General features: G+C 48.1%; 2 protein-coding genes across 34 annotated transcripts in view; one reads left to right on the forward strand and one right to left on the reverse strand.

The window, feature by feature from the left end:
* Positions 1–23,986, forward strand: part of LMAN2L (lectin, mannose binding 2 like) — a 95,676-nt gene that overhangs the window by 30,949 nt on the left and 40,741 nt on the right. For 6 of the 13 annotated variants that reach the window (XM_027072597.2, XM_053200527.1, XM_027072595.2 and 3 more), the window contains 5 exons: positions 7,246–7,278; positions 8,351–8,512; positions 8,602–8,716; positions 11,910–12,029; positions 12,606–23,961. In XM_027072597.2, coding sequence (XP_026928398.1) covers positions 7,246–7,278; positions 8,351–8,512; positions 8,602–8,716; positions 11,910–12,029; positions 12,606–12,748 — 573 coding nt within the window. In that variant the 3' untranslated portion in view covers positions 12,749–23,961. Of the gene's footprint in view, positions 1–7,245; positions 7,279–8,350; positions 8,513–8,601; positions 8,717–11,909; positions 12,030–12,605; positions 23,962–23,986 lie in introns of those variants that run through there. The other 7 variants (XM_053200529.1, XM_027072599.2, XM_015074429.3 and 4 more) reach the window with 3 other exon arrangements.
* The window catches only part of FER1L5 (fer-1 like family member 5), a 59,937-nt gene continuing 51,022 nt past the window's right edge, over positions 15,072–23,986 (reverse strand). For 16 of the 21 annotated variants that reach the window (XM_053200496.1, XM_053200498.1, XM_053200497.1 and 13 more), the window contains 19 exons: positions 22,952–23,098; positions 22,704–22,866; positions 22,532–22,557; positions 21,835–21,885; positions 21,600–21,701; positions 21,116–21,235; positions 20,408–20,569; positions 20,085–20,176; positions 19,542–19,712; positions 19,183–19,331; positions 18,838–18,977; positions 17,579–17,667; positions 17,248–17,337; positions 16,907–17,048; positions 16,608–16,707; positions 16,340–16,533; positions 16,056–16,165; positions 15,597–15,741; positions 15,072–15,485 (listed from right to left, as the gene is read on the reverse strand). In XM_053200496.1, coding sequence (XP_053056471.1) covers positions 15,258–15,485; positions 15,597–15,741; positions 16,056–16,165; positions 16,340–16,533; positions 16,608–16,707; positions 16,907–17,048; positions 17,248–17,337; positions 17,579–17,667; positions 18,838–18,977; positions 19,183–19,331; positions 19,542–19,712; positions 20,085–20,176; positions 20,408–20,569; positions 21,116–21,235; positions 21,600–21,701; positions 21,835–21,885; positions 22,532–22,557; positions 22,704–22,866; positions 22,952–23,098 — 2,421 coding nt within the window. In that variant the 3' untranslated portion in view covers positions 15,072–15,257. Of the gene's footprint in view, positions 15,486–15,596; positions 15,742–16,055; positions 16,166–16,339; positions 16,534–16,607; positions 16,708–16,906; positions 17,049–17,247; positions 17,338–17,529; positions 17,668–18,249; positions 18,486–18,837; positions 18,978–19,182; positions 19,332–19,541; positions 19,713–20,084; positions 20,177–20,407; positions 20,570–21,115; positions 21,236–21,599; positions 21,702–21,834; positions 21,886–22,531; positions 22,558–22,703; positions 22,867–22,951; positions 23,099–23,986 lie in introns of those variants that run through there. The other 5 variants (XM_053200495.1, XM_053200505.1, XM_053200502.1 and 2 more) reach the window with 5 other exon arrangements.

Genomic DNA, 23,986 nt, shown 5'->3' on the forward strand with positions numbered 1-23,986 from the left:
AGTTGAAATTAGAGTATGATGACAAGAGGCTATCCTTGAATGAGAGCACAGAAGTGCAGTCCTTTGAGCCTTGGCCCTTATTCTTACTGGTGAGATTTGTATTTGGGTCTTACCCCAGGAGGCAGAAACAGCAGGTTAGAGAGTAGGAAGAAAAGCTCACTGCTCTTCCGAGATCACGCCAGCTTAGAGGTCTAGTTTGTCTAGTCTACGAGGTGTTTCTCATATTTTCTTAATGTGATGACTGTTTTTTCTCTTTTGAAACTGGAAGAAAATTGATAATACAATGCCATCCGTTTAAAAAACACATTCTTTCAAGTGATGAAGATACTGATCCCTCTTGGTCTGTCTGTTGTCAGAAAGAATCTTTGAATCAGTAAGGGAACTCCACAGCACCTTAAATTCTCTTGTTATCCTTCAGCTTGGATGTGACTTAGGTTTTTTTTCAGTCCTAGGTGAGGCAGTGTTTTCAAAGAGAGACTCCTTTGGAAACGGGGTCCAGGGAATTTTGGCAAGTTCCCTAGATGTTATTAAGCATCAAGGCTGAGCTACACTGAGCGCTAGTTTTCAAGGGAAGTAGAAATGTATGGCTTTCTACATAAAATTTTGAATGAAGAATTGAATGGAGGTGAGGAGAAGAGAATGTTTCTTTTTTGAGACAGTGAAAGAGGGAAAGAGGAAGAAGAAAGCAAGAACCAGTGCTCCAGAGGACACTTAGCTCTGGGTTAGTTCTTCACCTTTCTTTGGGTTTTGACAATATGATGCAAGTGGTAGGCGCATAGCAAGGTGCAGGAGATGTAGGATTTTGCCTATGTTTTTAGGAGTTTTATGGACTCCCCAAAGTAGAACTGTAGACAAGATCTAGAAAATTGATACCTCTTCTCATTAACAAGAAATAGTCACATACTATCAGAATGATGGGTAGCAGTGAAATTAAGGCATACACATTAGACGATATTCTAAATCTTGGCACTTGTAATGTGGGTAGGTGGGTTATAACTCAAGTGTTTTGGGTTTCGGGCATACCTCAAGTTTAAAGTTTCCTGATTTTAGGGCACCTGGGTGGCTCAGTCGGTTAAGGTCTGGCTCCTGATTTTGGCTCAGGTCATGATCTTACTGTTCGTGAGTTTAAGCCCAACATTGGGCTCTGTGCTGACAGTACAGAGCTTGCTTGGGATTCTCTACCTCCCTCTCTCTCTGCTCCTCCCCTGCTCACTGTCTCTCTCTCAAAATAACCAAACATTAAAAAAAAAAGAGTTTCCCAATTCTAGAGTGCTCTATCGAAGTCCTCAAGTTATGTTATTTGGGTTTATTATAGTGGGGTCACAACTAAGATACATGGGATTAAAATGATTCCATGAGTTTAAGAGATAAGGATAATGTTCCAGGAATGTGAAGTTCTTCCAGGCAGGCAGCGGCTTGGAGGTGTCATGTTTCTGTGTCCTCCATTTAAGAAGCTTTGAGACTTGGGGATATAGTCAGTAATATAGGTTAGTAATAGTTTGGGGGCAGTAGGGTAGGGACCTTCTCATGCTGCCCAGTAATGTGAGAATTTCACTGGTCTTGTTACCCACTGAATAGGGTGGTATTGCTGAGCTAACCAGTCACCTCTTCATCCAGATCCCTGTGTAAAAAGTGAAGTAGATGAAGGACCTGAAGGACAGGTGACTTACAGCATTTTGAAAGTCTGAAAAGTGTTTATCTGTGGAAGCGGCAGTGTGTTCCACTAGTGACCGAGGGGAGGATCCAATAGGGATGTGGAAGGAGATGCTGTAGAAGAGGCATTTGTTTTTTTAATTCTTATTTTTATATAAAAGCTGATTTTTAAAAAATCAGAAAAGGCTAAAACAAAAAGCATGCAAACATCTTTGTAAAAATAAAAACATTACATTATATTGAGCAGAGTGTGTGTCAGTGGGTTTTAATATAATGTGTTTTTATTTTTTTAAGTTTATTAATTTTTGAGAGAGAAGGAAAGAGAGAGCAGGGGAGGGGAAGAGAGAGAGAGGGAGAGAGAATCTCAGGCAGGCTCCACACTGTAGCGTGTAGAGCTGGATGTAGGGCTCAAACCCACAGACCCCAAGATCATGACCTGAGCTGATATCAAGAGTCGGATGCTTAACCAACTGAGCCACCCAGGTGCCCCAACATGGTTTTTTTTTTTTCCTATATTTTTTTTAATGTTTATTTACTTTAGAAACAGAGACAGAGCACAAGTGGGGGAGGGGGAGGGAGAGCCAGAGACAGAATCTGAAGCAGGCTCCAGGCTCTGAGCTGTCGGTGCAGAGCCTGATGCAGGGCTCGAACTCACGGACCGTGAGATCATGACCTGAGCTGAAGTTGGATGTTTAACCGACTGAGCCATCCAGGCACCCCTAGATTCAGATTAATCTTTAAAAATTTTTTATTTTGATAGAGTTTCAGACTTAGAGATAAGTTACAAGAACACAACAAAGAATTCAGGAATGTTCTTCACCTAGATTACCCCAAATAACGTTTCATTACATTTGCTTTGTCCTTTTCTTTTACCTTTCTGTGTGTGGGTGTGCATGCACTCATGCATGTGTGTATAGTTTTTTTCGGAACTATTTAAGAGTAAATTGCCTTCTGTCATGCTCTCTTAATCCTAAATACTTGTTTTTCCTACAAATGAGTTCTCTTACACAGCCACAGCACAGTGACTAAAATCAGGAACTTAGCAGTGATAACAGTACTATTTTTAATCTACTGACTTTACTCAACTTTCACCAATTGTCCCACTATGCCCTTTGTAGCAAAAGAAAACCCCAGATTCTCTGTCATATTCAGTTGTCATCTCATTCCTTTTTGAAACTCTGGAAGCATCCTCTAATATTTCTGTGTTTCAAGGTATATTACAGACCTAGGGTTTTTGTTGTTTTGTTTTTTGGTTTCTACCAGTATATACGGAAGCACAGTGACTGAGCCAGTGTTCTGGGGCCAGACTACCTGGCTTCAAATTCTGGTTTTACTACTTACACAAGTTTTCTTACCAGTCAAATGGGGATACTAATCCCACCCCTTAAAGCTGTGGGGATTAAATAAATAGGTGCGTGTACATGACTGAGCACAGTGCGTGGCACAGAGGAAGTGTTCCAAAAGTGCTAGCTCTTCTCATTCATACCACTAACTGGCATTCTCAAGGAACATTGTGCAGACATCTTGGCAATAGTGGTTGTGGCTGTTTTCTCCCTCTCTTCCTCACCCTCTTTTTCTTCATGTCTATGTTCCAGAGAGCAAACTTGGCCAGCTTACCCAACTGCATGATGCCTCAGATTGGAAAAAACTGCTCTAAGAGAGCGGCTCCTAAAGGTTCATGAACTCATATTGGTTGGTAACAAGTTTCACTGGTCTAACAAATAGGAACAGTGAAATGAATTTTCATAAATGCTAAATTGTTTATTGTGAAAATATATAGTTCTTTTTTTTTTAACTTTTTACATTAAAAACATTTTTTTATGTTTATTTTTGAGAGACAGTGTGAGTGGGAGAGAGGTAGAAAGAGAGGGAGACACAGAATGCCAAGCAGGCTCCAGGCTCTGAGCTATCAGCACAGAGCCCGACGCGGGGCTCGAGCTCACGAACTGAGATCATGACTTGAACCGAAGTCTGATTCTTAACCAACTGAGCCACCCAGGCGCCCCAACTTTTTACATTTATCTTGAAAGAGAGAGGGTGTGCATGCAACTGGGGGAGGGTAGAGAGAGAGAGGGAGAGAGAACGAATCCTAACTAGGCTCCACATTGTTAGTGCAGAGCCTGACGCAGGGCTCAAACTCATGAACTGTGAGGTCGTGACTTGAGCTGAAGTCAGACACTTAACCCACTGAGCCACCCAGTTGCCCCTCTTTTGGTGTTCTTTTCATAAAATTTTTTTTTAATGTTTATTCATTTCTGAGACAGAGACAGAGCATGAGTGGGGGAAGGGCAGAGAGAGAGGGAGACAGAATCAGAAGCAGGCTCCAGGCTCTGAGCTGTCAGCACAGAGCCCGACGCGGGGCTCGAACTCGAAAACCGTGAGATCATGACCTGAGCCAAAGTCGGTCACTCAACCAACTGAGCCCCCCAGGCGCCCCTTTTGGTGTTCTTTTCAAAATATTTATTATAGATGGTTGTTCTATTTTAATATTTAGTAGGTCAGAAAAGGCAAACCCATTAATCCCCAAGATATTTTTGGAGATTTTACTGGTGTGTGGCAGCCAGTGGCCTTCTGTAGAAGATGCATATTTGGCTTTGTGCTTATTTAATTAATTAATTTATTTAAGAACTTATTTATTTATTTTGAGAGAGCGGGTGTGCACAAGAGCCAGGAAGGGGCAGAGGGAAAGGAAGAGTGAGAATCCCATGCGGGTTCCCTGCTGTCAGTGCAGAGCCAGACGTGAGGCTCGATCTCACAAACTATGAGATCATGCGTAACCTGAGCTGAAATCAAGAGTCAGCTGCTTAAAAAAAAAAAAAAAGTCAGCCGTTTAACCAGCTGAGCCACCCAGGTGTCCCTGGCTTTGTGCTTATATATGAGCACCTGTGAATAGTGTTTCTGTCTAGAAATTCATTAGTCTTTGATTAAATGAATGTTTATTGACTCCCTCCTGAATGCCAGACACTGTACTAAATGCTTTACATATCTCGTTGTATCTTCACGATCAGGCCTGTGAGCTCTGTGTTATTCTGCCTGCTTACAGGGAGGAAATGGAATCTCAAAGAGCTAATGTAATCCACCCAAGGTTATACAGCCCTGAGTGGCATAATAACTGCAGTTAGAACCCAGGTCTCCCTGATTACAGAGGCCGTGTGGGCACCTTTTTCTGTCTAGTGGTTTACACTACTTGTGTGCTTGGGATCTGTGGAGTTTTAGCATAGGATCCATAAATCCACAAGTTCACGGGTCTCCCTTCAGTCAAGGTAGGCTGAAGGTACAATTACCATGTAAAGGGTTCTTTTTTTTTTTTGAAGTGTCCTCATAGTACAAAAATTTGGAAATATTCCTTCACCCTACAGTCAATAATCATTTGGATGATAGGTAGGAGTGCCTAATTTTTAGTGACTCTTAAATTAGGAATGAAACTACCACCCTGCTTGAGTCCGAGTGATTCTTCAGCCTTTGGTTCTTGCTATATATAGGCTGCTTTCCAAGGAAAGAAAATGAGCTGCTGTGTGAAATTAGTGGCTTCCCAAGGAACACTTAAGAACTCCTGACTGGGCATGGAAAATAAGAGGGCATTTAAAGACTTACTACTAGTATGAGGTGAAAAGTTGAAGGCCGTGTCACGAGTTGCTGAAGTAGACAGATTCTGGCTCCAAAGGTGTGGGGCGCTGTGTCTGGTGCAGTGTTTCTTAAACTTGGTTGTATATCACAACTGTCTGTGGTGCTTTTTGAAAAATACATAAGCCTGTGCCCCCCTCTAGACCTATAACCGAGACTCTTTGAGAGCCCCACATGTATGTGCAACTGGAAAACTCCCGCAGGTGATGCTGGGGGCCAGCCTCCCTCTGGCTATTCGTGGATAATCGGATGCCTCACCAGCCTTGGGAAGAGGAAGGCTGCTGTCGGTTAAGGACAGTTGTCTGAGGCACCCTTTTGAAAGGTGCAACATAAACTTCTGATCATGCGTACTAGGGTCGATAAATGGGCTACCCAGGGCATTGTTACTCCCTTTTCCCTAATTGTTCACTGAAGTGATGAGCGTTCTTGTCAGAAGCCCGTTTCTGTACTCTGCTTGACAACATACTCATAATTCCCTTTTTCCAAATGATAGATGTAGAAGAGTAGTTTGGGGAATTTAGTCATCCACTGATTGATTTTGTACCTTTCTGTAGTCCTGTGCATATTCCACCAGTGGCATAAGAGCAGAGCAGTGGGGGGCTTACCCTACGGTCCTCACTGTGGCTTCCAAGGCCCAGTGTGATCTGGCTTGTGCCTCAGCTCACACCCACCTCTCCCTCACTGGCTGCGTTTCAGACACTGGTGTCTTCTAGTCCCCAAATATGCCAACCTCATGCTTCTTACACCTACAGATCTTTTGGTGGCTCTAATGACCAGCTCAAATGTTGTCTCCTCAGAGAGCTATTCCCTCAGTAGCCTATCTTGTTACCTCTTTTATTTTTCATCATAGCATTATCCCTCTCTGAAATAATTTTTTAAAAAAGTTTTATTTAAATAATCTTCTACACCCAACCTTTGGGCTCAAACTCACGACCCCGAGATCATGAGTTGCGTGCTTCTTTTCCAACTGAGCCAGCCAGGTACCCCTCTCTCTGAAATAATTTTATTTGCTTGTTTATTGTTTGTCTCTTCTACTCTGTGTCCGCTCTGTGACAGCAGATACCAGTCTGTCTGGTTTTCCATTGAACCCCAGTATCTGGAACAGTGCCTAGCTCCTAATAGGTGCTCACTAAGTGTTAGAGGAAGAAATGCTTCGGGCTCTACACCCTCACACATCCTTCCCATAGGGCAGGCCTGGCCTGAGCTTGTGTATATACCTCTTGTTGCTTCTAGCTTAGAACCGTAGCAGTTTTCTAGAGCAAAGCTGAATACCCTCAAGCCTCGGGGTTTTTCTAAATCTACCATGCCACCATGCTTCCATGGAGCTTCTTCCTTACCCACATGTTGTAGGTTAGAATGACAAAGCTATTTGGAAAATATATGTCCATAAAGCTCACTTAGAGGGTAGATGATCGCTTTGGATTAGAGTTAACTTCATTGTCTCTCAAGTGGTAGGATTTTTGTCTTTTGGGCAACAGCTGTATCCTGAGATTCTGGGTAGTAAAGGCCATCTTGAATTCGAAAGAAGTTAGCCCTATTTGTCAGTCCTGTCTCTCCCCTTCTTATAGAAATACTGTCTTCTGGATACAGACAAAACATGTGGCCTGGCCTTCTGACTCAGAGACATAAGTGGGGCCTTCTGGTATAATGTAGTGCTGTGTGTTTATATTATAAAGTTTCTGAAAGCCTCAGAGGAATTCCTAGTGGGCCCCTTTGGGATTGATACTAACAGACCCTCTCCTTAGAAAACAAACAAGCCTCTATGCACAGTTTTGCCCACAATTTTGAGGGGTGTAAGGACTTGCTAAATGCCCTCCACAGACCCTACATTTCTGTTTGGGGATTTAGATTGGTTTGCTCATCCACCACAGCTGGGTCAAAGCTCTTCCATGGCTGTTTCTTTCTGACCTGGTCTCCTGTCTTCTGTGTCCTCTCTCATTTTTATAATAACCTGCTGGACCCTCTCAGGCCCAGAAGAGGCGATATTCTCCAGGAGTCCAGGTACTCAGTCTTGACCCACCATGGCCATCCCTTATTCCCTGCGTGTCCATCCACCATTTGCCCCTGTTCACACCCGTGTGGCTGTTGTCTTGAGTCACCATTCTCTGATTTTGACTGCATTTCCACCTTGCATGTTGACTGTTGAGGGCAATGAGGAAGTCACCAAAGAAGTGGCATGTGTCATGTGTCAGGTTTCCTCTCCTTTCATCACCCTGCCTCTGCACTGCCTCAGCACTGGGCTGGTTCTTAAATAGTTAGGGCATCATTTTTGAGGAAGCATTCCCTCCTACAACTCTACTGGAGAGAGAGAAAGCCTCTGAAGTTGGTGGGAAATGGGTAGTGGGAGTGGGAGGGTATTGCTGGCAGAAGTTATGTGTAGGTGAAGCTGAAGTGGGCTGGAAGGTCTTTCAACTATGAACAGTTGTGGCTGGAGAACACCATCTGGCAGCCTGGTTCTGGCAGTGCTGTTTCTGAGTCCTAATCCACATGGCATCCATCATATGCTTATAGGATTTGAGAATTTGAAAGGAGCTATCCAGAATGGAAAGGTTTTCCTGATCAAACAGGTATTTTCAGAGTATCTGCTATATGCAAAATGCTTATCCTGGGGATGAGTAGGGGTGGGCGAAGGGGGTTTGGGAGGGATGGAAGGTGGAGACACATAAGGAAGTATAAGTGATTTTTTTCTTCAAGGAGTTTACATGGAAGTTGGGGAGATAGGTATATATACATAAAAAGAAAACCACCAGTCCTGAGTCATGTGTAAATGCCAAATAGGGATCTCTGGAAGGATTCAAGTCAAGACTCCAGAGGGGCCATTTCAGACCCACCCCACATTAGTAGCAAGGAGATTCCTGAAGGCAAGTACAGAGTTCAGTTGCTTCCTGGGCTATATCCTTTGAGTGACCATCTGAGAGTGGGTTTTAGGGAGCCGCTAATGATGAGGCAGAATGGTCGTCTGGTCTGCTGGAAAGGGCTCAGCTTGTATGTGTGCAATTCTGTTGCTATTTGTACAGGCATTCCTAAGAGTACTTCCTTACTGTCCTCTGCTTTTCCTTCCCTGCTTTCCCAGCGGGTATTCCCTTACATCTCAGCCATGGTGAACAATGGCTCCCTCAGCTATGATCATGAGCGGGATGGGCGGCCTACAGAGCTGGGGGGCTGTACAGCCATTGTCCGCAATCTGCATTATGACACCTTCCTTGTGATTCGCTATGTCAAGAGGCATCTGACGGTGAGTCCTTGTTTTCTGGACCGGTTGGTGGTATGGTCTGCCTTGCACCTGCTTTCATGGCCCTGATTTATCTCTTCTTTTTATTCTAGATAATGATGGACATCGATGGCAAGCATGAGTGGAGGGACTGCATTGAGGTGCCAGGGGTTCGTCTGCCCCGGGGCTACTACTTTGGTACCTCCTCCATCACTGGAGATCTCTCGGGTATTGCCCCATGTACTCTTTATTTGTCCTGAGTGAGGTCATGTCTCGATAGCCAGGCCTTGGTGAGGCTTCTCAGAGGGGAAAGCCAGACAAGCAGAACTGTGGGAAGCAAGTACCCAGGAAGTGCCTCTCTTCTGACATTTTTGTATCCTTAACCCCCCTCCTGCCCCCCCGCCACCCCTCCCAGGCCTACCTTATCCTAGTCCAGTTGGCTCTAGGAGATGGTTAGTGCTAATGCAAAGTAGTATTTGCCTCTTCATCAGGCCTGTGTTTTGAGTTCTGTACTTTGATATCTCTGGTGCCCCTTCTCTTAACAAAGCTTTTCCTTGAATTCCTTGACTCTGCCTTCCCTTTTCGAACTCATCCCCAGATCTTCCTTTGTGCTCAGACTTCTGAATGTGTCCTGTGCACAGGTGCTTCTGTTTCCAGGCCATCCACTGCTCTGCCACCCTGTAGTTAGACCTCCCATGCATCTCGGTCAAGCCATTAGCACTACTCTTCTCAAACCTGCTTCGTTCTTGCCATACCATGGTACTCTGTTCTCAGTCGCCATTCTTTGTCCTCTCTTCAGCTGGTTTGACCAGTTACTCTGAAACTCCAGCTGTTCTTGATTTATGTGGCATTAATAGTACCTGGTTCTTTTACTTTTCTATCTCTGGATTTTCTTCCTACTTGTTCTCAACTTGTAACTTCCTCTTATATGTTTGTTCTCTCCCTTGGCTTGAGCCTTAATCATAACTTCTTTTGAGAAGAGGTGAGGCACTGAATTTTGGGGGTTTTTGACTAGTATAATTCATTATGAATAAAGCTAGTGTGAAGTAGAGTAATTTTTATCCTAAGGAGTTCTTTGCTCTAGATGTTTAGTGATAATGCCTATATTAACAAGTCTCTGTTCTCTGCCTGTGGGATATCCCTAAATACAAATTATGTCTTTCTCTTAAGGTCTTTCTTGTTGACATCTTCTTACTTGTTATGCAGTGAATTGTTGAAAATGGATGAGAAAGGACACATTTCAGTACCCCCAGCCTTTGATGCCCCTACATTGTGAGGAGCATTGGCCCATCTTTTTATCGTTTCATGGCTTAAACTCATTCCTGACAGCAAAAACATTTTTCTAATTGAAGGCAAATCTAGTTTTTTCCTCTCTGGGAGTCTGCTAAAGATAGGAATCTAAGCAGCTGTAAATGCCACCTTAATAATAGAAATGGCCCTCTTCCTTCTTCAGGAAGGGAGGGAGGGTGGGATACCTGGAGCTGGGGCAGCCATCTTGCCACCAGCTGGGAGATGAAGATCACAGAAGAGGGCAGAGTGGAGAGAATCACAGAGAAATGGTGCACCAGGCTTCCTGGTGTACCATGCCTGGACCATACAGAGTTGCAATTGGAATAATCCTAGTATGTGAGACATTGATGGATTTTCCCCCATATACAAAAATTCTAAATTTCTTGGTTCAAAGGATGTCATCTAGGTGTGAGGAAGAAAAAAGTGGGAACATGATATGGTTTCTTTCTTCTGCCAGAAGTCAAGACAAAATGTGCTGAGAAGACACAAGTTGGGAGTTTGGGGAAGGAATGGTTGAGGGGCCCCCAAATTATCACCCCAAAGTGGAGTTCCTCAGCTGGAAGCAGAGAGGGCAGAGAGTACCCTATGCAAATATATTTCTCTTGTGTTACATTATGAGGATCAGAGTTTCCTTTGGGCCCAACACACATGTCAGAAGTCAACTAGAATAATGATCTAGATCAACACTGTCCAGTATAGTAGCAACAAGTTACAGGTGGCTACTGGACACTTGAAATAGGGCGATTCCAAACTGACATGTGCTATAAATGTAGGATACACACTAGACTTCAAAGACTTAGAAAATGAACGTAATGTCATCAACAATTTTTCTATCATTTGCATGTAGAAATGATAGTTTTTTGGATATATTGGGTTAAATAAAATATATGTTAAAATGAAAAAAAAAAAAAGGGAAATGGCAAGAAGTCCAGTCTCCAATAACCAACCCTAATAGCCATGAGCACCCCTAGCATTCAGATTTGTGGTCTCTTAATACCAATTCATGCTAAAAGGAAAGAACAAGAGCTTCCTGGAGAAATGGCTGATGCCAGGGCTGAGGCAGGAAATGGATAAACTGGGAACCTCCCAGGAAAGCAATAAAGAATCAGACATTTCTGGGTTCATGCAAAAGGACTCAAAAGCCAACTCGAATAGGCTCTCACTGGAGAAAGATAGGTCACATTGAGCACCTATAAGATTGTACAAGTTCAGTGTATTGAAACACATCAAATATGTTTGAATCTATGAGTTTATTAATGATACTTTTTTTTTAAGTTTATATATTTGTTTTGAGAGAGAGAGGGAGAATGGGAGGAGCAGAGAGAGATCCCAAATGGCCTCTGCACTGTCAGTCCAGAGCCTGATGCAGGGATCGAAATCAGGAACTGAGAGATCATGACTTGAGCCGAAACCAAGAGTCAGATGCTTACGTGACTGAGCCATCCAGGTGCCCCCATTATTAATGATACTTTAAAAAGAGAGGAAAAAAAGGAGCCCTTAATTGCTTGATCCTTTCTCTTGTAATTATTAGTGAGATTCAGAGTCACAGTTATAAGGAGCTGCAGAGAATTAGGCCTAGTCCAGAAGGGAACTGTGTGCCATGCCAGTAGCTATGCCCTGCTTGTGACCTAGTAATCAGCTGCCACAAGGCCCTTTCCTGTCTTGCGTGTGTGTGTCTGCATGGAAGGGAAGATATAGTGCTGTGTCTTCCCTCACTGTACTACAAGGCTTCACATATGATATGGGCTTTCATTCTTGCATTATGTGTAAGTTTTAAAGTTATATAGGTAATGTATGCTTGTTGATAAAAACTTTAAATCCTGAGTAATACAGAATATTCTCTCTGTTCCCTATTCTTGATTTTAGATGAGAAAACAGGTTCCAACCATTTTTCTCAATCACTGCTAGTGGGATGCCTGGCTTGCTCAGTCAGTAGAGCATCTGACATTTCATCTCCGTGTTGTGAGTTCAAGCCCCATGTTGCATGGAGAGATTACTTAAAAAATAAGTAAATTTTGAAAAAAAACAAAGTCATTGCTAGTTAGCTGTGGATCAGAAGCTTGAACCAAGAAAGTCCCAAGATACCTCTGTTTGAGGTGGTTTGGGTCCTCCTTGTGCTTTTCTCCTTTAGATAATCATGATGTCATTTCCCTGAAGTTGTTTGAGCTGACAGTGGAGAGAACCCCAGAAGAGGAGAAACTGCATCGAGATGTGTTCCTGCCCTCAGTGGACAACATGAAGCTGCCTGAGGGTGAGCACAGGGGATCCTGGGAAGTGGTCCCGTGGTCAAAGGGAGGTCACCGTGCCTGGAAGGTCTGGGGTGACTTGCACCTGCAGCTTGTGGGGCTGTCTCCTTTCTGTGCTCTTCCACTAAACAACATGGAGCAGGCGCTCCTTCCATTCCACTTGTCTCTGTGTTACAGATGAGCAGGGTTGCTCAGTTTGTTTGTTGTTTTTTATGTTTATTTTTATTTTTGAGAGAGAGAGAGAGAGAGTGCGAGAGAGAGACAGAGCACAAGTGGGGGAGGGGCAGACAGAGAGGGAGACACAGAATCAAAGCAAGCTCCAGGCTCTGAGCTGTCAGCACAGAGCCAGACATGGGGCTCGAACCCACGGACTACGAGATCATAACCTGAGCTGAAGTCAGACGCTCAATCAACTAAGCCACCCAGGCGCCCCAGGGCTGCTCAGTTTTTAAATTGAGGCATCCTGAAAGGGAGAGTCTATCATTTCTGGCTCCCAGAAATGGGTGTCAAGCTGGAGACTCTGTATCTTCCCAGCTGGGTGGGCTCCCTGATTCTGACTTGCTTCTCTCTTGCTTCCTCAGTGACCGCCCCATTGCCGCCCCTGAGTGGCCTGGCCCTCTTCCTCATCGTCTTCTTCTCGCTGGTGTTTTCCGTATTTGCCATTGTCATTGGTATCATACTCTACAACAAATGGCAGGAACAGAGCCGAAAGCGTTTCTACTGAGCCGTCCTGCTACTGCCGCCCCTGTGGCTGTCACTATGAGGTGTGGGAGGAGCAGGCACTGGCCTGAGCATATAGCCTGGCAGGCCTTCTCTAGTCTCCAACAGCTGGTCAGGGACTCTGTTCTGTCACTGGAACTTTGAATGCAGGGACACTGCATTACCATGGTAATCCATGGGGACATCTGACTCTGGTTCAGGAAGCCCACCTACCCCAGGGCAGTGCTGCTGTGACGTGCCTTTCCCTGCAGTCCTTCCACTTGGGAGCTAAGAGGATAGAGAGAATTTATGCGGTTATGGTACTAAAATCACAGAAAAGAATTTCATAGCTCAGGCTGCCTTGTTGTTGGACTCAGAGGACCCTTGTACTTCATTTTTAAATCTGCAAAGAATACAACACTGATAACTCCCCAGACCTTCAGGCTTCCATTCATTGCTTTTCATCCAAGCCTCTGTCCACTTGAGGAACTTTCGTTAGAAATCTGGATGGAAACTTCTTCCCTGCGTTGCCTTCTCCCTCCATTCATCGTTCTCTCCAAATGCAGCCTGAGCTGGAAGAGACATCTGGATGCCTGTCTTTTGGAGCCTGGGGCTGCAGAACAAACTTAGGTTTTGCTGACCCTCATTAGGTGGCCATGGGGAAAGGGCTTTTTGCTTTGGCTCACTGCTCTAGTGATTGTTCTTTAGCGTGAAACTTGGCTCTCTTGGTTTGTGACTTTCCCAGTTGGTTTCTTTAGGCCCTCAGTCAGGTTTGACACACTTGGTGTGCAAGTCAAGAGAAACTTGGAAGACTTCATGGATGTAATAGGAGTAACTGTGAAACTGCCCAGCTCCATGTTTTGACACCAAAAGCAACATTTGCCATGTGGAGATGTTTCTGGACTCTGGAGCCTGCATGTTTTGTGTTTATCATGATTTTTGGAATCCCACTTTGAGTGTTCAAAATGTAAGGAAGCTTTCTTTTTATAGCCTCGGCTTGGATACTCCCCAAAGAGGAAACTTGGCTTCTTTTTCTTAATGGATAAGAAACTGTTGCTGAACTCCTGTTGCAAATCTGGGAGCAATAGACCCTGGTCATCTGTGCCTGGAAGGGTTCATTGTCATTAAGTGACAGAGGCTGAGTGTCATCCACTGTGGGTCAATCCTTGTTCCACTGCCTTATCTGACAAGGGGTCAAGTGCTGCTCACCTGTCTGCCCTGTGGTTAAATTGGCCAATAGGCCAGTCTCCCTGGAGGGCCTGGAGCTCTGAGCCCTCCAAGCCATGTACTTCTGTAGCCTAAGGGAAATTCTTAAAATGACTGATGGAAATCAAACAGTGTCCTTCCTTTGAGGGGTAGGTTTGGGGGAAGGTCTAGGCCTTCTTCTGAGCCCCAAGGCTGTCAACCCTTGTCCTGCCTTCTTTTGGGTTGGGAAAACCCTCAGCTCAGTCCGGAAGGAAAGGAGGGCACCTTGGCTGCATATAAAGTTTCTGTCATGTTGGGCTTTTTTTCTGTCCCTCCCATGTGCGTAAGTGAGCATCACAGGCCACAGTGCTCTCCTATAGGTGGGAGTAAAATGGGGTCCTCCTAAGACCTTCCCCACAAGAGCAGAGCAGCTCCAGGATTGGGTGCCAGAGCACAAACTGTGACCTGGAGCTTGGCCTTAGGACCACTTAGAACTGACAAAGCAAACGGCTCTTTTGTCTTTTTTGAGCTCAGGGGGAGATTGGCTAGACCCCTGCGGTGGGAGGACCTAGGTGAGCTCTTGAGATAGCCCAGGCAGTGGTGTGGGAGGAAGGGGTCTCATCATGGGGGAGGGTGTGTGTGTGAGATGAGTTTTTTATGTTTCCCCACTCATGGGCTCCTTGAGGGTTTTTAAACAGGATGGGGAAGACATGAAATGCAGTCCCCACCCAGCGTAGGGCCAGCCTTTGAGACATGTGTGATGCAAGGAAACTGTCTAACCTAGCATGGCAGGTCATGCCCTAGCTCTTGCTTTTTGTTCTTAGAAATAAATATTTCTCATTGTGAATGGGACCAAATACTGTTCTGGGCTCCATAATCCTAGGTGTGCCCTAGAGGAGGGAGATGCCTGGTCTGTGGCATGGCTCTTTTGTGCATGTACTGTAGGGGTGGGAACAGTGATTTTGGCAAGCTGCTTACCCCATGTGAGCCATTTCTCTCCTCACAGTCCCCCTTTCTCTTGGTTGCCCTCTGACTTCAGAGCCTCTTGGAGAGGAGGAGACCCTGAAGACTAGAGGTGGTGTATAAAAAGGACACTGTTCCCTGTCCTTGTGAGTCTTGCTTTTCGTGTTGTCTTCAACCCCCAAAATTATAAGGTGACTCTCTGTGACAAAACTTGTTTACTTCAGTGGGAAAATGACAACTCTGTCCTTGTTGGAAGTGGTTTCTGAACAGAATGGCCAGAATATCCTTAGCCCCTTGCATATGTCCTAGAAGATAGAAATGAGAGATTGGTAGGAAGCCCAAGGGTAAGGCTTGGGCAGGAGAAAAGCCAAGCAGACCTGGGCCAATTAGTCTTGCAGGGCTGGAAGTTCTGGAAAAATGTCTTGCAGGTGATTCATAGGTCCCTGGAGGAATTTCAGCTCATGGTCTGCTGCAGGATTTAGGTTCAGATGCTGGCCCGTGAGGACAGAAGGGTTGGCAATGCGGGTGTTTGGTGGATTGATGACATTGCTATATATTTTAAGGGGAGCACTTAGCCGAAGTCCAGGTTTGATCCAGTTCATGGCCAAGTAATGCTAGAGAGAAAAGGCAACTGTTAGCCTGAGGTAGTGACCTGAGGCTGTCTCTTCAGAGTCATCCCAAGAGCAACTAGTGCCTTTGTCCCTGTCCCCAGGATTGTCACTCACCGGGGCTGAATAGATAAAGTTGAACAGCAGAAGTGCTATAATAAATATGATTGCAGCGGCTATGATTTTAAAGTGGTAGCGTTTCCAGAAAACGTGACACAAGGTTGTAACAGGTATCCGAAACAAGAACGAGGTGTTGGGTCGTCTGTCCATAAGCAGAGGAAATGTCAGAGGATGGAAGGCAGAGAGAACCTTCAGGTCAAGTAATCTGGACCCAAGAACTTTCTTTTTTAAAACAACTTCTGCTTACTTGTGTGTCCCCAGCCCCCCATTTCCCCTTCACTAAGGCTGTTCTCTCCTGATTGTAGCTGAGCCCTGAGCCGGGATGCTAGGAAGTAATTAACCTCTCTCCACTTATAGGCCCGATGTTCACCACTCTATTCAAATTGCCGGGCCTAGCAGCTCAGCTTTGTGAATGAGGAAGAAAGATTTTGTGCCTTTGTCCCACAGGACCCTTACAGGGGAGGATGAAGTGTAGGGTACTGGTTGGGTTCTGAGTGGCCTCGCCCTGCTGGCTTGATTAGGGCTTCCTTCTCTGACAGAATCTCCAGCGTCATCTTCACTTTACCCTAGAAACACCATAGGTGGTGGGAGGCTGAGTTCATTACAACAGGTGCGAGAATAGTTTAAGACCCCTTCCCATAGAAAGGAAAAGGGATTTAGCAAAGGTCCCCAGAAGTCTGTTAGAGCCAAGTTACGTGGCATAGTAGTCCTATGCAATAGACACCTTCCCCAGCTCCTACCGACAAGCGCCATTTGCCACCATCGAGGACCTGGCAAGGCCACCAGCCCGTTACAGTCTTCTTCTTGAAGAGGGAGACGTGCTTATACTGGAGGAAGTAAGGCCACTTGGAATCTGTATCCATCATCCTGATGGAGCACATATTGGCGTGCCGGGCTGGTAGAGGCATGTCAGATAAATCCAGCTCCAGGACCCCTGAGCCCAGAGAAATGCTGTCAGCAAGAAGGAGCTCCCTGTCCTGTGGTCATGGACCCTATTCCAGATCTCACCTAGGAAGTCATCAGCGGAGAAGATGTCGTTGTCCCAGATCTGGATGATGAGCCGGGCTGGGAACTTCATCACTGTGGGGTCCAGGCTCCATATGTAGTCCTGGAGGGTGACAGAAGAGCGTATTCCTGGCCTGTCTCCCTTGAGATTGCCCTTGGCCCCCTTAGTAGCCCACTACCCAGCAGTGATAGACTCTCAGAGAAGTTTCTGCCTGAGGCCACATTCCAAGTGTTCAGCTTATAGTTCTCTGAGGAAGCGGGAGAGGGAGCACAGCCCCCACCCCCACTCCCAGTTCTGTTACCTTCTGGCTCTGGACACACATATGCTCAGCTGCGAGGTAGTCCATGGTGAAGATGAACCGCCAGTTGAAGTCGCTCTTCCCAGTGAGGGAGTAGTAGTGGATATCTGTCTTCTGCATGTCCTTCTCTAGCCCGAATAGCCACCTGGGGCGAAAGTCATTTCACCTGGGGTTCACATGTATTGTCCCCCTCCCCTTCCCCTTGTGGGAAGCACTGCTCAACAGACACCAGGCACGGGTGGGAGTGGAGAGATGTGGCCCCAGAATTGGGGGTGGGAGGCATAGGGATGTTACAACTAGGGAACTCTGAGGGAACACTGCTGGAGCCCTGCCATCTTTCTCACCCTTTGACATAGATGTCGCTTATCTCGCCAGATAGACTTTTCCCCAGGTCCATTTGGGCAGTTTTCCAAATGATGCAGCGCAGCTCATACCTGCAGCCACTGTAGTCTGAGGCTTTGCTGAGGAATAGCTCCCCAACTTGGTGCAGGAAGACAGGCCTGGGAGGCTGCCCTCCATGCCCACACCAGGCACGCCACATTTGGGAGGATGCAGGGGAAGGAAGCTCCCAGGACTCCCCAGAGAAGGAAGGAATTTGCTGTTCCTTAGTGTGTGAGCACACCCATGTTCCGTGCCCTGGGAAGTACAGTGACGGGGATGAGGTAGGTCACTTACCTCTTAGGCTTTCTGGGCTGGATGTTGACTGGGGGGCCAGGAGGCCCAAGCTTCTTGGGAAAGATGTCCACCCACATTTGCACCTTTCCCTAGAGTGGAGATGGATTAGCTGGCTGGGGGTTGCCAGCCTCTGTTCTGAGCATGCTGTGACCGGGAAGCCCTGTCCCAGGTTCTGGGGTCTGTGGAGGCTGTGTCCCCACCATAGGAGGGTGGGGTAAGGAGATGGAATGGACTTCAGACAGGAAGTCTGGCAACTCCCCGCCAGATTCCCTTTTCTCATTTTGGCTGGAAGAATGGTACAGAGTAAGGCTGGTAGTGTATGATGGCTTCAAGGCTGATGGCCACAGCGGGTTATCACTTGTGACTGGGGGTTAATGCTGTTGAGCAGGCCGTGCTACTCAGCCTCTCTGGACAGAGCACCACAGTAGGGTTGGGGCTTCATTAACCAGCTTAGCGGCCCCAAGAAAGAGCAAACTAGATGGTCAGTCCAAGTGTCCAGTTTGCTTTATGTTGTGTAAGCATATTGTAAGGGTATGAAGCTGTCCACCAAACATAGAGGTCTGTCTTAAGAAAGGAGGGATGAAAATGGTGAGAAAAAGGAAGAGAAAAAACTAAAAGAGTAGAACTACTAACACTGGAAGGTATAGACAAATATATTCTTTCAAACTGACCTCATTTTATTCTTTTGAAGTTGACCCCATTTAAGAAAACAGGTTTAATGAGAATGGTTTATAAAAAGTGCTCAGCAGAGAACTTTGTGTCTGGAATGTGGTATCAGCTTGAGAAATTTGGAGAATGAGATGAGCTGTTCTGGTGGCTGGAGGGTAGAGGGTGGATGATAATTAGGGTGCCCATGGGGATTTTTATTCCTTCTGTTTGGGGTTCCTTGCCATGGAGAAAACACAGCCTGCAATTAACAGGTAAGCCAGGGTTGTAATGTCTGCACATCTGACCCCAGGTGCTACCTCCCCACCCTCCCTCAGGAGAGACTAAAGCAGCGTAGGCACTGGCTGGTAAGGTTGCGCCTTACCGCTTCTACCAACTGATGTACGGCCTAGGTTTCTTGTAGATGACTTTTCCTGCTCCGAATTTCTCCATTCTGAGTGACATCATTGGAACTTCTCACTTCTAACAGAACATGCTTATCTTTTGTGCGCATGCATCTGTGAATGCTTGGCCTCCCCTTCCCCTCTCATCATGGTTATGTCCTGGATGGATGGGCTCCCTGGTCTCCTGATCCAGCCCCTCGAGCCTCATACCTGGTCGATGCCTGGCTGGCTGTCGCTGTATAGTGTGCGGGTCTCCACATGCTCAGGGACCAGCCCCTGGGTGTGCAGGAGGTACAGTGCAAGGCGTTCTTTCTTAGGTCCCAAATAACGAACAGTAGGGGGCTTGGGCTCTAGATGGAAGGAGGTGGAAGGGGAAGGGATCACGAGGTTGTTAGCTTTCCTGTCTCCCAGGCAGGCGCGCCCCCTTCCCTACCCCAGCCTGGACAGTGGCCATGGTTGCCCTCCACAAGAGGAAAGGGCAAAATGGGGCAGGTGCCCTCTCGTTTCAGAGGCCTGTCTCTGTGCCTTCCACCAGCATGCTGGTGTACTTCTCACCAAAGCTTTGCAGTCTGAATTGTTTCCCATTGTAAAAAACAGAGTCCTCCTCAGGATTGAACAGAGGCGGAGGCAGCCCTTTCTGTTTGGCATGGCGTTCCAAGAGGAAGCTTGGGTGCATTTGATCCCGCCACCTAAAGGGCCCTGACCTGTGAGGTTAAGGGAGAGGAACAAGTGGGGAGGTTTGGGTCCTGGAGAACATTCTGCTTTGAACTGCAGGATGAGCAGTGGTGGGGGCATGGATGGAGCCAGGTTCGGGCCCTGGTTCCCCAGCCTGGGATGCAACCTCTGCAAAGGGAACTGGGGGCTCCCTCCTCCACCCCTCCCCTATTCTCTTGCCCAGCCTCAGGTGTACTTACTGGCAGTAGGATTTGGAGAGCCCACAACGGGCTCCAAAGCCAGACAAGAGTCGGTTTTCAAGGTCAATGACTGTGGTTCCAATCTTATCATCAGGTGAAAACAGGTCAAAGTCATATAGCTGGATCTCCAGGTCTTTCTCCAGGGGGATGGTACAGCTGAGTTCAAACATCCTAGGGGTGAGGGTGTTGGACACTGCAGACTGCGCACCATGTTATCTACAGGCCTCCCTGTCTAGCATCTCAGCCGCTTGTTTGGTCATGGTGAATATGGAGAGCAGAGCCTGGGGTGGCTGTCACCTGCCAATAACTATCCCCTAGCTATGGCTAGAAACAACTTTTGGTAGGCCTGGGTTGTGGGACCCTGAACTCCTTTCCCAGGCAAAGTGTTTGAGAAGGAGGGTAGAACTGACCACCCTTCCATCTGTTGAGCACTGTGAGACCCCGTGCTAGGAACTCAGAGGTTAGAAAGAAATGCAAGAGTTGTTCGCCTTCTGGAGCTTACTCCTGGAGAAGTGTGGGATTGGGTGAGTTGGGGCAGCTCACATGCCAAAGATGGGATCCACAGTGTTGGGCTGGTACTTGTGCCGGTTGCCAATCTTTGTCTGTCCCAGTTTCAGGATCACATAAGGGTCACACTGGGGTTCAGTCATAGGGAGGGAAATGTGACAGGAAATGGAAAGTCAGCCCAGGTTGGTCAGGGAGGGTGGGGGTGGGGCAGAAGTGAGCCCCTCGTACCAGATGGAGCCTGTGGTGAGGTGGCGGTCTGGGTATCCGCAGCCTGAGGGAGCTCCAGGACCCTGTGGGAGGCACCTGGGCTGGGTGGGCCCGGGGACCATGAACACCATGGGTTTGGGGCTGCTCATTACCAGGCCGTTGGCATCTTGGGGCTGCAGGTTGATTGCTCGGACTATGTACACTCGCACCAAGCACTCCTGAGGGAAGTCCTCTTTCTCACGCCAAACTGTGAACTGGCGAGGGGGCTTGGGGGCTTCTGGATCCTCAGGAAAGGGGTAGACGCGGAAAAGGCCCTGTGTGTGTGTTGGGGAGGGAAGGTGTTGGCAGTGCGGGCCCGGCTCTGTTAAGCCCTCCATGAGGTGCCCCTGGTCTAAGCTCAAGCGAGAGCAGGCTGTGTTGAGGATGGCAGGGATGGAAGGCCGCAAGGACAGGAGAGGGCGGGTGCGGCAGGGACTCCACAGGGACAACTGTGTTTAGGAAGAGTGTTGGGTAAAGAACTCTAGTCATTAGGTGAGTTTCCAGTTTCTGCTGATGCGGACCCCCATTCCATGCCTGTCCATCCCTTCGGGTTGGAACTTGTTCTCTAAGGCTTATAGGTTTTGGGAGCTCAACGTAGGCCGGAGCTGGTGTGAGGAGGCCCCTGCCCATCCTATGTAAAGGGAGGTCACTCTAAATCCCAGCATAGGTCACCTTCTGCTCCCCTGCTCCCTCAACTGTTTTTCAAGCCCTCCCTGCCCTATCCTCTCACAGAGCATAGAGAGCCAGGGCTTTTATTAGAGTCTTCTGGTGACAGAAGGGGCACAGGAGACAGGGGCAGCTCAGCTGGGGTGGACATGCACCTTGAACTCCCCTACCACAGGGCTGTCCAACTTGGGCTCTTCCTGGTAGAGTTTAAAGGTCTGGCAGAAGTCCTGCAGGCCTTCGAAGGTGGGCACAGCCTCCAGCTCGCAGTCATACACCTGCAGGAGGGTGCATGGGACCCAGGCTGGTGGGGAGAGCGGGCTCAGCCAGAGGGGGACCATTCCTGCCATCAGGGGGCTGAGGGGCCACCAGTTCCTAGGTCTGGCTTCAAAGCATCTGCCTGGTCGGTGGCCCCAGAGTCAGCACCTCCTGCTACAGGTGGGGCAGTCCTGGTTCCCAAAAAGGCATGGCTGGTGGAGGTGTGGCCTGGAGTCTTAGGGAGACAAGAAGGAAACTACCCCCTCTCCTGCCTGCCCCCATCCCCGCTGGTAGTTCCTAGAGGAATCAGGGTGAGGTTTGCTGGTCTCTGCCAGCAGATTTTATTCCGAGTCTCAGCAGTCTCCCCCCTAGAGGCCTCCAAACCTTCAGGGTGTGGTAGTCTTTGTGCTTGTACTGCAAGGACTTGGCATCTCCTGTGGCCCAGAACAGCTTGTTCCACCAGTCCACTTCATGCTCGTATTCGTCCTGGCAGGGAAGGTCATTCTGGCCTTCAGGGAGAAGGCACAGTGGCCTTCCTCTGCCCAGGGTCATGCTGCCCCCTGCCTCCCTGAGCTGCCCAGAGTCGTTCCTTTGTTCCCTGAGTCTGAGCCTACGTCACCTCAGCTTTGCTGGACTCGAACCAGAACTTTTCATAGAGGTAATCTAGGACCTGAAAAGTGAGAGCAGGAGAGTGGGTGAGGTATGGTGTCCCCTGCCTGGCCCGCTCACCATCCCTGACTTCTGAGGAGAAAGGGAGTGGAGGGCAGGGCTCCCTTCCCTGGCTCCCTTGCTCCTCATGGAGTCCTTTCAATTCCAAGATCGTCAGACATGGGTTTGGGGACCAGAAGGAGGGTAAGCTTAGTTCTTATCCTCAATGCCCACAGCTTCAGATGGAACTCTGGGAGGGCCCAGAAATGCAGAACCTGAAGCTTCGCCCCAGGCCTACCAAGTCAGAACCTGCTTTTGCTCCAGATGTCCCCAAGATGCCTGTGCATTCAGGTTTGATAAGTGCAGCTCTCAAGGGATAGTTCTGAACCTTGAAAACATTGAAATCACTGGAGAGGGGTGGGGCTTGAAAAAAATGCTGATACTTGGGTCCTTCCCGCTAGCTATCCTGTGGCCTGGCTACAGCATTTCTTTAAACTCTTGGACTGTTCTAACATGCTGTCCACATTGGGAATCACAGCTTTAGAGTTCTCATGTACACTGAGAGCACATGTCTCAGAACTCTGTTTAATCTCCGCTTCTCCTCGGGGACAAGGGCTGCTCCCTGTAAATGGTGTAGAAGAAGGTGGGACCTTGAGCCCTTTACTCACCTTCTGGTACTTGTTCATAGACAGCACTGAGGAGAAAGAGCAATCATGAATCTCAGGAGCAGCAATAAGGGTGAGGAGGAGGGACACCAGCCCCGCAGGGCTGCCATGGCTGCCCCACTCCCAGTGCCAGCTTAGGAGTGAGGCTGGGAAGGGCAGGGGGAAAGGGCCATACTTGGAAGCTGTGGAGGCACGTAGTCCTCAGCCCAGGGGTCGCAGAAGTAGGGCTGTAGGGAGTTGATGTTGGCCTGACCCACCACAGTCTGCTGGCCGAAGTCCTGACTGTCCACCACCTTCAATGTGAGGGGTGGCGCGTAGACCTCCTCCATAGGCATGAACTGCAGCCCCAAGGAGAGGCCCGGGCATGAGGCCTCCCAGGGGAGAGGGCTGCCCCAGCCCCTGCTTTGCCCGAGGTTGCCTTACCACTGTGAGGAAGAGGACTGACTGGGTGAAGTTGGGGTTGGTCTGGAAGTCCTTGATGGGCTGTGTCTGCAGGGACTCTTCCCAGCATTCTACCAGGAGCTGGGGGGAGCGCACCTGCTTCATGTTCCGAAGGCCCCAGATCAGGATCTGCCAGAACAGAGAAGGAGGGGCAGGGCAAAGGACAGACAGGGCCTCTGTACTGGGGTCCTGGCCAGAGAGAGGGGACTATCCTGGGAGTGATGATGCATCAGGGAGTATCCAGGGCCCGGGAATGAGCTGGACAAAGTCAGAGTCTAAAGGTTACCCAGTCTCCCTTCCTGTGGGGGATCAGTGCTTGTCCTCAAGGCCTCCGTGAGGGAGTGCCCTCTGGCTACTGTGATATCCTTCACTGACCTCCAGGGCCCCTTAGGTATTGTCCTTCCTCCCCTGCTGCTTTGTCTGGCCTCCAGTCACTGCTCAGGAGTGAGTCCCTAAGGCTGGCTGCCTTGAAGGCCCAGAGTAGCGGGGGGGGGGGGGGGGGGTGTCCAGATTTCTCAGGTGTCCCTTTTGCTATCTAGCTCACTGGTGACTCAGATCCCATAGAATTCCATGGTCATTTAGTGTTCTCAAGTGACAGACACTGGGCACCCCAGAAAACATCCATGCTGTTACTCATGAAGGCCTCTTCAGGGGACCAGAGTGGGGTTGCCTGATCTTGGCCGGGGGGGGGGGGGTCTCCAGGGTCAGGAGGACCTGACCAGATTTGTGGCTGGGCACAAAGGTTCCGACGTGGGGACCTCCAGGCTACTGTCATTTGGAGTCAGGCAGGGCCAGGCCCAGATTCTGGCTCTGCCACTTAACCCTGTGTCACTGTGCATGGGCTCTCCGCTCTCTCAGAGCCTCAGTTTTGTCTGAAAAGTGGTCCCTACTGTAGAGGGCCATCGAGGGGCTTGGATGTGGTAAGGAATGCCAAAGCCCTTTGTCTATGACCTGCCACAGAGGATGTCATTAAAATAATTTAACCTATTCTATCAGAGGTTCTGCCCTTCATTCCTG

The sequence above is a fragment of the Acinonyx jubatus genome, chromosome A3 (assembly GCF_027475565.1).
Source record: "Acinonyx jubatus isolate Ajub_Pintada_27869175 chromosome A3, VMU_Ajub_asm_v1.0, whole genome shotgun sequence".
Taxonomy (NCBI): domain Eukaryota; kingdom Metazoa; phylum Chordata; class Mammalia; order Carnivora; family Felidae; genus Acinonyx; species Acinonyx jubatus.